This window comes from Triturus cristatus, chromosome 2_2, assembly GCF_964204655.1.
Source record: "Triturus cristatus chromosome 2_2, aTriCri1.1, whole genome shotgun sequence".
In the NCBI taxonomy this organism is placed as follows: Eukaryota; Metazoa; Chordata; class Amphibia; order Caudata; family Salamandridae; genus Triturus; species Triturus cristatus.
In genome coordinates, this window is record NC_140582.1 from 1,209,333,087 (window position 1) to 1,209,349,194 (window position 16,108).

The 16,108-nt window shown below is 47.4% G+C and overlaps 1 protein-coding gene across 1 annotated transcript; it reads right to left on the reverse strand.

Moving 5' to 3' along the window:
• Window positions 1–361: 361 nt before the first annotated feature.
• On the reverse strand, window positions 362–13,887 carry LOC146863409 (putative N-acetyltransferase camello). The gene is made up of 2 exons (XM_085642838.1): window positions 13,756–13,887; window positions 362–1,378 (listed from the first exon to the last, which is right to left on the reverse strand). Exon 2 carries the CDS (start codon window positions 1,370–1,372, stop codon window positions 707–709), a length of 666 nt encoding a protein of 221 aa, XP_085498964.1. The 5' UTR covers window positions 1,373–1,378; window positions 13,756–13,887; the 3' UTR covers window positions 362–706.
• Between the last annotated feature and the right edge of the window lie 2,221 nt (window positions 13,888–16,108).

Here is a 16,108-nt window from a genome sequence, read left to right on the forward strand (position 1 = left end):
TGCCGACATATACCGCATCACGCTAAGGCTGGCCATTTCTTACTCTTTTTTTCTTTTCAGAATCAGCAACTAGACTTTCTTTTTATTCTGATGATGCTACTCACCATCAACAAAAAGCACTGGCAAAGCTAAAAGGTACGGCTTATGCCTTTCAAAGTCACAACCTATTTGCATTGCCAATGCTTGTTCTATTTTATTGATCAGGTACACAAATGCAATTAGAAATGGACTAAAATATTATTCGTATTACTTCTTTTGACTAGTACAGAAAAAGTTAATGTGTTAGGTGGTGAGATGCCACGCACAAGTGATATACGCTAGCTGCATTTTCTTTGATTAAATGAATGAAGAAGCTAGAATCTGATTTGCATGAACAAAATTCATCTAAAACTTTATTTTTCAGCTAGGCGTAGTCAACTACTTACAAGTGCTAGTAATGGTATATATCAATCTTTTTATTACCCTGTCGAGTGAGGACAAAACAACTCTTTACATAGTGCACAAGAGGACATACCAGCTAGGATCCATTTACCACAAGGTTTTTGCACTTGAAGTCAGAACAATGTGGGGCACGTGGCATAAAATGGGTTATGTGTTATCACTGCTCAATGAATTGAATCAGATCTTCACCTGGAATGAGCGCCGCCTGGCTAGTATATTGAGAACGCAGGTACTGGTACAGTTTGCCTGTCCACCATATTGCCCATCAGTTTTTCGACACAATGTCGTATCTATACTTGGTAATTGTAAAGTTGACGAGTTTTCCATAAAGTGGGGGGATATCATCATCCAAATATTTTTTGAACCCCACACTCTCATACATTTTCTTTGCTTCATGCTGCACCATAGATGTGTTCAACACCACACATCTGAAGTTGTGCTGTCGAGCAAAGTCTAGGACTGTCCTGGATAGAGCCTTGGCAATCCCTAAGCCACGAAAGTCTGCTCTCACCGACATCCGCTTCAGCTGTAGCTCAGCCTCTTCACCTTCCGCAGGCTTGGCTGCCACAATACCTATGATGCTGTCTTCGACTTCTGCAACCCAGAAGCAGGAGCCCTTATTCTGCATGTATGTCCTTTGTATATCCAGCAAGTCTCCTGTTAAGCACTCATCAATGTAGAGAGACCAAATGTAGCCGACCAGCTGCCTGCCTGCCGCTAGCAGGAGTGTGATTGCCAGAATAGGGAGGAGGAGGGATCTGGAGCTCAGCAGCAGGACGATGAATACGCATGTGAGCACAAATATCACCCAGAGCTGCTTCAGCACATGAAGAAACACTGAAGGGATATATTCATTCATCCCAGAGGCAAACATGGTGCGTACAGCTTCATAGTCACTGTCGTCATACTTTCGGATCTTGTAATTCAACATGGTGTCCTGGAAAAAAAAAAAAAAACAGCAATCATATATAAGCAACCCTTATAAGATTCACCATTGCGATCCATTGTGGAAAGGCCCAGTCACGCGGGAACTCAGTTTGAGTCACCCGACCTTCTACAATCAGTGAATTTGCTAGCGGTTGGGAAGAGGGACCCCTTACTGGCAAAATACGTTAGCGGCACCCTAAAAATGTTCTAAAACGTGCATGATTTTAGGAATGGCATTGCTATTGTGCAAGGCCATCATTAATATTGAAATGGGGCACTTACATGGAGCAATACAGAAATCATGTCTCTGGGTAATGTTCAATTGGAGTGTGCTGGGCAGGCTTGCGCACCGCTGATGAGGGATGTCAGCATTCTGCTTAAAAGGGTACATGGGCAACGACGTAGGATGCGCAAGCTTGGGAACTGCCTCTGCATTAAATACCCAACCAGTGTAGAATTCTCCTGCCTCTGGACACTTCAACAAGTGTTCTCCGTACCATTGCCACTGCAACTCAGAGCATTACAGGCAATGTACACTGCCTGCACCAGGTCTTTTGCATGGACGGATGCAGCAAGCTATCATAATACAGCTTTGAATGTAAGAGAGCCCATTGCACTGGTGAGTTTAATTCTGGATGAGTTAGACCAATTATCTTTTTTAAGTTGGACAGTTGGAGGAACATATGGCTTACAAACTCGTATTCTGTAGTTGCTTAGAGTGTAAACTGCTACAATTATCCTTAGCTTGTTCCCCTTCTTAATAGGTTGGATTGACTGCCTGGAAAGAAGCAGGAGATTGTGTAGTAATGTAAAGTGTTTAATATGATGCTGAGTGCACAGCAGAACAATTTCAGTTTTGGCATTGTTTTACTAACCTGTTTCCAGCAAGTGATGTCCCTGAAACATGCTTCAAACTGTTAAAATTCTTCCTCCGATTCACCCACTTCTAACAGGATCTTGGTGTAGTGACCATCATTTTAGAATTTATTAGAAATGCATGTTTCATTACTGAATACTAATACAAAGTCGGTAAACATACTTGCTAAACCAATATGGGGAAACCATATCAGATGCCATTGAGAGCCTCTAGGAGGAGAAATTAAATCCCCCATAGTTACGCAGGAGCTACCATCTGCAAAGAAGGATTGAAAGTAATTCAAAGCCAACCTATCCAAAAAGCAGAAAAACTAGTGTTGTCAAATGTGGTGAGTTTTGGTAAATCACTTTTACATTCTTCACTGCGAGTTCTGTGACCCTGTTTGAGCTGCTTGTTTCTCTTATATTTATAGACGTTATTGAGGAGGACATGGTTCATTGGATGTTTTGCCAGAAATGTCCATTTAAGTGAACCAAAGCATACCTGTTAAGTGGCTCAAGAGTGAAATGAGGAGTAAAACAGTTATGTTTATTAAAAAAAAATGTTGACTGTGATGGTGCAGTTCAAGGTGTACCAGCCCGGTAGGAGCACTCTACCTCAGCGCTAATGTGTTAATAGGTTATGAAATATTGATTTGAATAGCACACTAATCACCCAAGAGTGTATCCAGGCGCTTGGCTGTCAGCCAGTAAACAGTTATGCTGGGCTGTCATTAGAATCATGATGGGACTGTGTGTACTTTAGCTGCTGTCCCTTCCTCCTGCATGTCCGCGTCAGACCTCAGTGGGGCACTTAACGCTAGGACACTGTCGCTGAGCTGCAGGGGCATCGATCTACTTCCCAAAGTCAGGACGGGTTGTGTCATGCGAGAAACAGCTTGCGGATTTCACCCCTTCTTCTGATGTTCCTGCTCCTTCCCGACATGCTGTCTGCTCTCATTCTGGAGTCAGGTCGCTTGTGGATCGAGACAAGAAACAGCTCTGATGTTGGAGGGCGCAGCAAGGAAAAACAAGGCTGCTGCCCTCTACCTCAGTGTCAAAGGTGGTGCCAATCAGAACACACTGCTGGCCACATTATGGAGGCATTCTGCTGGAAAACAACAACAGGCAAGGCTACCCCGCATGCACATAGCAGTGCTGGGTGCTGCGTCCTCATTGCATTTGTTTGAAAAACCAAGTGATATGCTGGAGTGAGAGGCTGGGTGTAGTAAGCCACTTGGCCACTATTGGGGCTCACCTATGCCCTGGATGTAATGCACTGCACTCTCTAGCCGGGTGTGGCCAGAGGATATAAATAAAGGTGCTGTGGACCGCACAGCGTCCTCCACCCATACCGCTACTAGTGTGTGTGTGTGTGTGTGTGTGTGTGTGTGTGTGTGTGTGTGTGTGTGTGTGTGTGTGTGTGTGTGTGTGTGTGTGTGTGTGTGTGAGTGCGTGTCATTTGCTGGTACTAGGTCAGGGCCTAAGCAGCATTGGGCTGAGGGATGAGCCCTGGGGTACGCCGCAGATGATCTCGGTGGCTTCAGAGCGGAAAAGAGGCGGACACTCGGTGTTCTGCCAGAGAGGAAGGAGGTGGTCCAGTCCAGGGCCTTCTCTTGGATCCCGGTGTCGTGGAGGCGTGTGCGTAGTGTGCGGTGGCTGACCGTGTCGAAGGTGGCTGACAGGTCCAGGAGGATGAGGGCAGCGGTTTCTCCATTGTCTAGCAGGGTCCCGATGTCTTCGGTGGCGGTGATGAGGGCAGTTTTGGTGCTGTGGTTGCTGCGGAACCCGGACTGGGACAGGTCCAGGATGCTGTTCTCCTCGAGGTAGCGGGTCAGTGGTTTGTTGACTGTCTTCTCGATGACCTTTGCCGGGAGATGGGCCGGAAGTTCTTGAGGTCCTTCTTCAGTTTCTTGAGTAAGACGTTGATATCGGCGTGCTTCCAGCTCTCCGGGAAGGTTGCTGTCTCGAAGGAAATGTTGATGGCTTTCCGGCAATGGGGTGCGATGGCGGTGCTGGCTTTGTTGAAGATGTGGTGTAGGCATGGGTCTGACGGAGATCCGGAGTGGATGGTGTTCATGATCTGGATGGTGTCGTCGTCGTCGTCGTTTATGTTGGTCCAGGAGAGCAGGCAGTTGGTGCGGATGGTGGTCATGAGGGCGGAGGTCTTAGTGGTTGTCGTGGCGGTCGTGGCATTGAAGCGGTCATGGATGTCTGAGATCTTGCGATGGAAGAAGGTGGCCAGCGAGTCGCACAGGTCTTGCGAAGGTGAGATGTCGTTGGTGTTGGGAGCTGGGGTTGGAGAGTTCCTTCACGATGTTGAAGAGCTCTTTTCTGTTGTGTGCGTTGTCGTCTAGTCGGTTTTTGAAGGAGGCCCTTTTGGCGGATCCGATGAGGTGGTGGTGGTGTCTGCGGGTGGCGTTCTTGTGGGCTGCATAGCTGTCCGGTGTTCGTTCACGGAGCCAGTTCTTCTCTAGCTTTCAGCAGGTTTGCTTGGAGGCCTTCAGTGAACCAGCTGGCTTTCTTGCTGGTGTGGCTATTGGAGGGTTTCTTGAACGGGCCGAGGGTGTTGGCGCAGCCGTCGATCCATTGTCTGAGGTTGCGGGCGGCGGTGTCGGGGTGGGCTCTGGGCAAGGGTGGTGGCTAGCTGGTCTTTGGTGACTTTGCTCCAGCAGCCGCGAGGCATCTGTTGGGTGCGGTGGTGCGATGTGTGTTTCCGGAAGGTGCAGTGGATGCAGCGATGGTCGGTCCAGTGGAGTTCGGTGGTGTGGTTGAAGGAGACGTGGGGGCTTGTCGAGAAGATGGGGTCAAGCGTGTGGCTGGCGGAGTGGGTGGGTGGTGTGATGAGTTGTCTGAGTCCGAGGATGGCGAGGTTGTCGATGAAGGTGGTGGAGTTGGTGTCGTCGTTGTTCTCGAGGTGGAAGTTCAGGTCCACGAGGAGGATGTCGTCTGTGGAGGTGAGGGTGTGTGTGCTGACGAAGTCGGCGATGGAGTCGCTGAACCGTTGTCAGGGTCTGGGGGGGGTCTGTAGACGAGGGTTCCTCGGAGGGTGGTGTTGGGGTTAGTGTGGATCTGGAAGTGCAGGTGTTTGGTGGTGTTGAGGGTGTCGACGGTATTGGTCGAGACTCAGTGTTCCTGTGGACGATGGCGATTCCTCCTCCTACTCCGTTGGTGCGATCCCTGCGGGTGATCTTGTAGCCTTCCGGGATAGCTATGGCGATGTCGGGCGCCGAGGAGGGGTTCAGCCAGGTCTCTGTCAGGGAGGTGACGTCTGGGGTGGTGGAGTCTAGTAGGTCCCAGAGTTCAACGGCGTGTTTGCGGGCGGAGCGGGTGTTGAGAAGGATGCATCTGAGGTAGTTGGGTTCTTTGGTCGGTGGGTTGGCGGGCCCGATGCTGGTGAAGCTGCAGTTACGGCAGGAGAGGGGGCCTTGGGTGCGCTTCGGGCGGCCAGGAAGCAGGTGTGTGATCGTCCGGTGTTGAGTGCGTGGAGGGTGCAGGCATCGTGGTGGTGTTGTGGCGGTCGCGGGGGCCAGGGGTTCTGGCGCTGGGTGCGATCCAGGCGCAGACGGGCTTGCCTTAGTGCCAGCAGCGTGGCCTCTGCACGCGTCCGCTGCGCGGCCATCATATAAGGGGAGATGGGAGGGAGGAGCAGCTGGGAGGCAGGAGCAGGGCGGCAAATGGGCGAGCGGGGCCACAGGGGAGCAGCGGCGGGAACGGGGTACAGAAGGCAAAAGAGGAAACTGAGAGAAAGGCAAAAGGCAAAAATTTACAGAAATGGAAAAGAGGCAATAAAATACAGTTTAAGCAGAATCAGAAAGATAGTCAACAATCGCAGGCAAAGCGGTAGGGCAGAGGAGGAGCGGCAAACTCACAGAGCGGCAGCAGCGGGGCAACAGAGGCACAGACGCACAGGTGGTGCTGTGTGGCGTGGTGAGCGGCCTAACCTGCAAGCAGGGTCAAGGGTCGCTCCTTTCACCGCTGCGCGGCCGCCATATTAGGGGAGATGGGAGGGAGGAGCAGCGGGGCGGCGGGGGGACAGGGGAGCAGCGGTGGGAACGGGGTACAGAAGGCAAAAGGGGAAACGGAGAGGAAGGCAAAAGGCGAAAATTTACACACATGGAAATGGAAAAGAGGCAATAAAATACAGTTTAAGCAGAATCAGAAAGATACAGTTAAAAATCACAGGCAAAGCGATAGGGCAGAGGAGGAGAGCCGAACTCACAGAGCGGCAGCAGTGGGGCAAGAGGCATGGGCGCACAGGTGGTGCTGTGCAGTGTGGTGAGCGGCCTAACCTGCAAGGAGGGTCAAGGGTTTCTTAGAAGAGATACAGCAGGCAATTGCCGGACTCTCCCTGGAAAAGGACCCAGGATTGGATGGGCTAACGGCTGCTTTCTGTAAAGAGTACTCTGGAGCATATTAGCAAGGGCTGGCGATATAATTGCCGCTTTAGCGTCCGTTTTTGGGCGAAAAGCGGCGATAATTATATCGCAATATCATCAAGGACACGCTAGCGCGTGTTTCCTTGATGTAGAGCCCGTTTTTTCACAGCCTGGCCTCTCATCTCTAATGAGATGCAAAGAAGGCGTGGCTGTGAAAACAACACATGTTAATATCGTGAAGGCAGCTTCGCGATATTAACAAGGAGGTGCAGCGATAAAAAAAATCGCGCTACCTCAGCCTTAACTCAGTAATTTAACATCTGTTAAATTCCTGACTAAGGCATGCTTGTAATGGGAGATGGATTATGCTGATAGGACCACAGGGTCCTTTCAGCAATGTTATCGCTGTTTTCAATGGAACAGCGCTGGAAAACCAGCGATGTTCCATTGAAAACACCGCTATCGCTGAAATATTATCGCCATTGCGCTATGCGTTGCAAATATAGCGTTATCATGGAGATAATATTCAGCGATAGCTGGCGATAATATTTCTGTCGCTATGTACGGCCAGCGATAATTATCGCTGGCCGTTGATAATATGCCCCTATGATTGTTAGTATAGTACTCTGTCCCTTGAAGAAGGAGCAACTCAGAGCTTTTCTTCCCCACTCACCTACCAGGCCATCACCCAGAGGCTACAGTTGGGTGGGGAAAATAAGTGAAGCTGCCTTGCTGAGGGCCCGTTGTTGACACCTTCACTTCAGTGTCTTTCAGGTCTTGGTGGAGGAGGGTGGGGCGTACTTTTGCATAGGCCTCGCTGTGAGGCACTTTTCCCAGCGAGGAAAATTGAGAGGATGTAATGTTAGGGTCAAAGCTGCCAAATTTGGAACTATGGAGATAGGTTTGAGTCCCAGCCTCAGCTCAACATACTGGGATTCCGGGCAAATGAGTCAATAGCCCAAGGCCCAAAATAAAAAATAATGTGATCTTCTGTAATGTGACTGGTGCTCTTATAATCTTGTCGTTTGGGCTGAGTTCGCACTATATAAACCCACAATACATGTTTCAAGTGTGTGCAAAGGCTGGAACATCATAATGAAAGAGGATTCTTTATGAAATAATTAAAACGACTGCATTCCTTCTTAACATGGCTTTTCTGCCTTTGTTTAGTTTGAACTATCAGCTGTGGGTCATTAAAGCATCTTTAGACCTAATTTTAAACTGCTTTCACCAAACATTTACCTTTTAAAGTAGATATTAATCAGTGAAAAAAATTCCAGTGTAGGGTGGTTTTCTTTATTTTCTTACCGACCAGAACATTAACATTCTGGTAATGCCAATTAAAAAAAACAGCCAGGTGGCAAACGGAGCAAGATCAAGAGTTGTGGCTAGTGGGCTACTTTTGTCATCTAACTCGCCTGGCCAAAATGCAGAGCTTCTAGTTTTCACCAATGAGACTAGCCAAATACTGTTTCAAGAACGGGTGATTCAGGAATGTGGGCCACTTGTTTGGGGGGGGGGGGGGGGAGAGCCCAGGCTGAATTGTGCTCACAAACGGACCCTGGTTATTATCATTAACTAACTTTTATCAAAAAACTGTCTGTAACTTGAATTTTTCTCAGAAAAACCGATAAACTCAAAATCTGTCTTATATAACTTAGGGGCATATCAGCAACAACCGGCGATAATTATCGCTCAGCGCTCTTAGCGTGAGGATAATTATCGCTGAGTAACGTGGATTTTTATCGCTGAGATAGCGTGCTATTAGCAACGCTCATCTCCTCAGCGATAAAAATCCTAGCGCTAACTGCCTAACGTGAGATTATCACGCAATGTGGCATTAGCTTTGCTGATAGGGACTCACAAACTTAGCCATGATATCCACCTTCCATAGGATATCATGGCTAAGTCTGTCCTGAAGCAGGCGTAAGGAAAGTAGCGATAACAGGGGTTATCGCTACTTTTCCTGCCGCTATGCTTCATAGCGTGGGGCTTGATGATAGGAGAAATGTCCTGTCATGTTAGGTCAGGAACGCCCACTTTGCATCTCAGGGGGGGGCGTTAGGAATCCCCGACGCTAAAGCAAGGTTTCACACATTAGCGTTGCCTTGCTAATTCGGCGATAGTATTATCGCCACTTTTCAGCCGAAAACGGCCGCAAAAGCAGTGATAATTTTTTTAATCGCCAGCTTGTAAATATGCCCCTAAGTGTCAGAGGGATGTACATGATCTGTAATGAGGTCTGAGTAATTCCAGATACAGCCTCTTTTCTCTTAAACTCACTTTTGGGTATGTCCGGTAAGTGAATATCGCCCAGATTAACTCGCATTTGAGAAGCAACCATAATCTCATTCTCCATGAGTTTACTCGTTGCAAGTGCCACGCAACAGAGAAGGAGCTGCAGATTCTGCTGGCTCCAAACTTTCTAACATTGCAGAATATTCATCAATAACTGATGTCTGGATCTTATCTGGTGGGAGGTGCAGGAACCCAGGGAATTCGCAGGTGTAATGCTGCCCTGCACTGTTACCTCATTAAGAATCCAGGCAGGGATCCTATCGGAGTCTTGGCAAAGTATTAGACGATGCACCTGCTAAATGTTTCCTTTGCTTGGAGAAAACACGTGCATCTGATTTTCTTGCAGATTGTACCCAGTGCTGCTATGAGCGGACTTCCTCCCAGTTTCCTAGTTCCATGCGTGTTATATGTAAGTCATCTAGGCCAGGTTTTTACTTTCCATTACCATTAGGGGCCTTGGAGTCAATATTTTATAAAAGTGTAACACAGGCCTACAAGCAGGCCCGGCTCCAGAAATTTTTATTTGGGTGGGCCAAGGGTGAATTTGGGTGGGCCACTGCGGGCCCGATTTGTCGCATATATGTCTAGCCAGGCCTGCTTCTGGGCTGTCCTTTATCTCTTCTAAGTCTTACAAAGTTCAGTAAAATACTCACTTTTCCAAATCTCTTTCTAAATGCTAACATTCTCACAAAGTGTTTTTTTCCATGTAATGTCCCTTTGATGGGAAGAGGAGGTTTCCGAGGTGGGAGTATCAGGCAAGTGACACTGCTCGGGCTCCCTCTGTGCGAGCCTTCAGGGAGAATCCCTCTTCATTACTACCTCCACCTGACCCCTGTCTCTGCAGCGCACTCCTTTACAGGCTTGATTATCCACTTTTCTACCACCCCTTTCCAGTGCATCTTATCTCACAACTGACCTTGGTCCACAGCCCCATACCAGCCACTATCTGGTTCCACATTCATTATTCCCAGTAAAAAACATTAGTAAAATCACCTCCAAACTTAAACCATTAAATATAGAAGTAAATATAATTAGCACGCACTTTAAAGTATGGTCCACAGTTGCCCTAAGGACCAGACTGCTAATTAAATGAACACTTATTTGCAATGCAATAGGTCTCTCATTTGAAAGAGTTTAAGCCATAGGCATTGTAAATGACAATCCCTTTTATTTATGTTTTAAAAACCAACACATAAATAAAAGGCATCGTCCTTTACAATGCCAATAGCTCAAACTCTAGCAAATGCAAGACCTATTGCATTGCACATGCTTGTTTTAAATCTCGCGCCTCTTCTGGCCATGACTCTCCCTCATCCTGCGAGTCTTCAAATTCTACACTCACAACTTTATATAGCACTTACTACTTCTGATGAGGCATCGTGATTTGTTTTGGCTTTGAATGTACATAATGTACAGTGTCTAGTGTGCCTTTTATTAAAGGGCTCTAACTTCAACTCGGACTACATGCGCACCATAGAAAAGAAAATAGGCATTTCTGCAGTGTGAACCCTCTGGCTGTCCTTCAGACAGACCCTGTCCGCCACCCGTTCACAGCAAGCACTTAAAAAGACACGCCCGCTGGGCAGGCTTCCAGCACTTAAGCCATGCAATGAATGAACATGACTGCCCTCTTAACCCCGCATGTCCACATTCAGTGTTCCGACCTGCCATTGGTTGTGAAGGGATTGTTGGGTGTAAAGTGATAAGATGCAGCATGCCAATGAAAAGCACCGAGTAGATAGACTTCTGGACTGAAAGTGCCTGTGTAAAAAAAACACACACAAATCGATGTTTTTCATATGTGTTATCAATTGCATGACTTTGTAAAAAGTCAAAAGTTATTGGTTTTTATGTATATTTTTGTATGTTTGTTTGTACCTGTAGGGGACAGTGGTGCAGTAAATCTTGCGTTTATTTTAAATTAACATGCCCCCTTTGAAGGATGTTGGTTTGAATGGGGAGTGCTGTCTAGAAGGATTTAGAATAGCGCCACAGTATTGTTTCACATTGTAACTCATTCTCAGGGGACGACCATACAGGACTAGGTCATCTGTGGGTACATATCACCCAGAAATCACAGTGCCCATTTCAAACTCAGAGGGATGAAAGGCAAAGCTGGTCCAATAAGAATGTCCGTCTAAGCTGAATGTTTCACACAGCAGCACCAGGCGCATTGACACGATGGGCTATACTGCCTCGCTTTGTATCCTATTAAGTCTACTGAATTGTATGGTTTCACACAAGACTCGACTCTTTTTTGATATGCAAATCTCCCCACTTTGAACCCCCTTTACGACGTAAACGGCCTCTTTGTGTTGACTGTTCAGGAGGTAGGACGAAGGGGGAACGTGCAGAGTCTGTGACAAAGGCAGTAACCCATTGAGCTATCCACATTAAATTTAGTTTATCTGCATTTAAAAACTACCAACATACAAAATGATTGCTCTCCAGCAAGATCATAAATTACCAGAGTTATGGGTCAATTTTTTAGGTCTCGCCTGACCCAGCGCATGCGCTGGTCTGGCGAGACTTATTGAGAGGGCTCCAAAAAGTGCTACCAGGCCAGCCTAGAGCTACAGTGCATGTGCGCGGGCGCGCGCGCCGCGCTTGAAGCGATTACTTTCACTTTCGCGGCCGCTTTGATGTTTGATCGCGATCGCGATCACTTTCGCGGCCGCTTGTTTCTTTCTCTCGCCACCTCTAATTTCCCCTCCGTTTAGCACCACCCCTTACCCTTACCTCTGGCAAGGCAAAACTGGTCATTAAAGAAAGTAAAGAAACTAGGCCCGTATTGTCTGGTTTGCTAGTAAAAAAGAAACAGTTACTAGTTGGCTGAAGTGGACACTACTAAACCCATGTGCCCCGATATCACTGCACTCACTGCACTTACTGTAGCTGCACCCTTTCCTCCTTTAATTTCTTGCCAAGTTCAGAGTCAACGAGAAGATGTATGTAGCGCACTGTGAGGGCTGCATGGCCTCTAGTTGCTATTCATCCTCTCTCTACCACTTAAGTCCCGGTCCCGTCCACCTTCCCCTCTCTCCCACCCTCCTCCCAGACACAGACAGTGACCTGGCCCTGCCGCCCTGTAATCTCCTGGGCGGTTGTTGATCCCATCACACTCCCGGCCCCGGGCTGTGATCGTCTGCACACTCCGGGCTCCTGGCAACCACAAGCTACTTTTTACAGCTCACAAGTGAACTTTGTCCACACGCACAGTGTGACTCGCTGAGGCACGGAATTACCCATGCCGTTCAGATACTTTAATGTATTCACATTTCACACTCACTCCATAGATCTGCATTCGAGCATGCACCAGGCTCAGGTGCACTCCACTAATACCTGTATGCGAAAGCACCACAGAAGCGAACTCATGCGCTCATCAGTCTTGCACGTGAAATGAAATCATATTAGACAGGCACATTGTGTGCACCTCAGACAGACTTGGTCACATGCTTAATGAACAACAAGGCTACACTTGAGTGCACACCTTATTTTCTCGCGTGCACAAAGCCAGGCGTAGCTTCAAAAACACTCAGTGAAAGTGTCTGCGTGACACGCAAATACATGTGCATAGAGTTTCATCTACTTTTCTACACAGACGGGCATGCAATGCGCCCGGCTCCGGATTATTTATGAGCCATGCCAGGGCTCTGCTGCATCCTGCCTGCACAGGACATCCGTCTAGGTGTAGTGCTAGCTTCAGCACAGTGCGGGAAGTGGACTTCAGGTAACATCTCTTAATGAAGCAGTGTATGTACAACATTGGGACATCTGGACAACCTGGTGCTCATAATGGGGGAATCTGTAGAATACATAAAAAACCATATATAACTTTGGCACTCCCTAGCTCCACTCACCGCCTGCAGGGTCCGGACTCTCGAAGAGAGTTACCTGGCTCTGGATCAGCTCCCATTGGCACTCGGTTCTTGATTGGCTCCCACTAGCACCTGGTTCGCTAGCGCTTAATCTCAGAATCCACGCTGAGAGTGCCATCCCAGGCAGGAGTCATCACCACTGTGACGCAATCTGCACAGGCTCCCAAACTTCTGACCCCTAGGCCAACCCAGACGCTGCTGTCATGCTGGTAATGACATTACCATAAATTATAGTCTCTACGGTGTGTGCATTAAGTTTACATTCCCTCTCCCACCTCTGAGAGGGATGTGATGGCTCTCCTCATGCTGCGGACGAGTGTGTCATTTTCAATCCAGAGCTAAACTTTTTTTATATTATATCTTTTTTTAATGAGGTCACTCAATTAAACATAATCTCATCTTCATTATAGACAGGGTAACAAAAATTCGTATAACACCGTTATTATAACTTCGCAACATGCTGCACACAAGCTACACAACTCTACCACATAGCTTAAACACATTAGCAAAGTCGATAGCTCTGACTAAACACTTACAATATGCCAAAAGCGAGACCTATTGGCTTTGCCAATGCTTGTTATTATTGTTGGCAGATTCACTGTTAGGGCCAACGCTCATGTTTGGGTGGACATGGCCGACCCTCTAGAACCGGGCCTGCCTACAAGTCCCACAATGCAAAGCTAAAACTCGAAAGGCTCAGCTCCTCACGTACAGAGCTGGGTAACGTGAGACTTGTGTGCTCCTCTAGCAGTGTATACTGTGTGATTTTGCGGGATTGACTTCAGCTCACGTGCCTCGGTTCAAAAGCTGCCTGGGTCGTGCTAAGATAGAATGCAGAGGTTCCTAAGAGTCGATGTGCAGCAATACAATGCTGAGCTCGGGGACGCTACTGAACGTGGTTCTTCAACCATCGTACAGACTGTTTGTTCTGCAAGGTTTGCTAGCAGCTGCCGAACGTATGTTGAGTTAACGCTTACCTGTTCTGCCGAAACAACTCCTACTACTCAGCAGCTGATCTCGAACGCCATTCCTTACCCCTACAGCAGCAGACACCAACACAGACAACGGACTAGCACACCGGAAGCGATTTGAGGCGCCATCTTGGAATGTCTGATTCTGACCCGCCAGACGGGAGGCGGCAGTTAATATCAGTTTTGCACCGACGGCTTCAATTTTGCTAAACTAATGTTCAATTATACATTTAAAATGTAGCCATTTGAGGAAGTTTCTTAAATGTGTGAAACTGATTTAAAGATATTTTTATTTTTCTTGTTGAGTATTACATTACGTATCATATCATTCTTCGTTGTAGTTTACATTCAGTCTGCGCAGGGCCTTAATGTCTACTGAGTGTCAAAACTGTTTCATTTCCCTTTCTATTGCCGCCGCTTTTTATACGGATTTCGAAAACATGCAAACCCCGCCCTTGCACGAACCAGGCAGAGTGTCAAGAGTACTGAGGGTGTGTTGTTTACAGCCTCTTTTAGTGCTTGTTCAATTTTCACTTTTTCTGCTGCTACCCTGGTGTAGTTAATCGGATTTGTAGGTTGTTAATGTATGTTACTTTTATGTTTGCTTTCTTGTTTGAAATATTTCCCAAACCATGCTTATGGTTGCATCGGTAGTATAAAGAAGCTTTGGTAAAGCCAATGGATCTGCATTTTTAGGTCTCGCCTAATATAACGCATGCGTTGTAATTTTTGTGAGATATTGTTAGTTTACAGTGGCTTAGAACCCACCCCTTTCTTACCATTTGTTGGCTTCATTGTCAGTCTAATTTTTTTTACTTCTTATTCTTCCGCTGGCTTTCCTTTCTCTTTTGGGAATTATCTTCCCTTAGTGCAGGGACTCATTATTTGCGTTCTTCCACTGTTCCATTTTTAGGTGTTATTTATGTCTTTTTGGTTGAGCAACCTACAAGGGTGGGCTAGAGAGATGGCCCAAGAAAAATAAAGCACCCTGGGCAAATCAGAATATTCTATTTTTAGGTCTCGGATTGGCAGCGCATGCGCTGTCTCAGCGAGACTTAATGTAATGTGTATTGTGTGTGAAACTCTGTGTGATTTGTCATTCTGCTTGTGATTGGTTTAACCATGGCATGGTTGTTGTTCTCTTGTTTTCTTTTGGTTGGTGGTCCCATACCTCACTTCCGTTTTCCTTCCATTTAGCAGGAAGCAGCACCGACCAACTACAGTGTAATTCCGCTGCTGGCTGTTATCTACTCTTGTAAGCACTATTTTTGGGATTGAGTTTCTCCCCCTTCAGGCACAAGGACGTTTGTAGTCATGCTTAATGCTTCAGGTCGCGTCGTGTGCTACATCACACACTGTGGCTGCCACGTTTAACATAATACATCACACACTATGGCAGCCACGTTTAACGTAATAGTAAACGCGTTACTGGATTCTGTCTCCTCGCATGAATGGAGATGCAGCCAGCGCCTCGCTCCTGGTGACGGTCTCTTGCATTCCTCGATTCAGCTGAAAAGCTGTGGAGCTCAGGTTACATAGCCGGAGGGCGAATGGGTTACTGTGCCCCACAGAAGGCCAGCAGGGCGCCTGTCAGCTCTCTCCATGACCGGCCGTGAGTCACGATCAGGCAGCCCTGGGCTTTTCATGTTAACTTTCTGCTGCTAAGAGGCGTGGCTGGTGGCCGGGCATATCTCAAGAAATAAAGGCTAATCTAAGCGGAGATCAGTTTCAGTGAAACTGCATCCATCTAAAAACCCACATCATGCGCCGTAGTCCAGACAGAGACCCACACGAGCTATAGTGAAGAATTCTTTCTCATAACTGCAAAACACTGAAATCTGTGACATATTCACTCTCTATACTGATCAGACTGCTCTCCTTTATGACGGGAGAGCTTTATCCCCCCTTCTGTATTATACTTTTCATCCTGTTTGCAGGACACGCTCTCGCTATTGTTGCCATTGTTTCATTTTTTTGTTTTGTTTGTGTACTCTATTGAAACTGTATTTCCCCTGGTGTGGTCCGTCTGCTAGACTGCCGACTTTAGTGCTGGAAACCAGGGTTCGAGCCTCGGGGTCGCGTCCACATCCTGTGATTCTGGGCAAATCACTTCATCTCCCCGTGCCTGAATATGTAATGTAAATACGGTGCTCATGTACAGCGCTCCAAACCTTGGGTCGAGTTCGCGCTATATAAAAGATGCAAAAAAAAAAGCGTCTCATCCGCAATGTGGGCACTTCGTTCTGCTTCCTCCGCCCCCAGTCCCATGAGATCGGCTCCAACAGAAGCTAGATACACGGCAGCTTGGAGCCTCGTGTTCCGGGAGCTGTCTGTGTGATTTCAGAGTCTTTGTATTCTC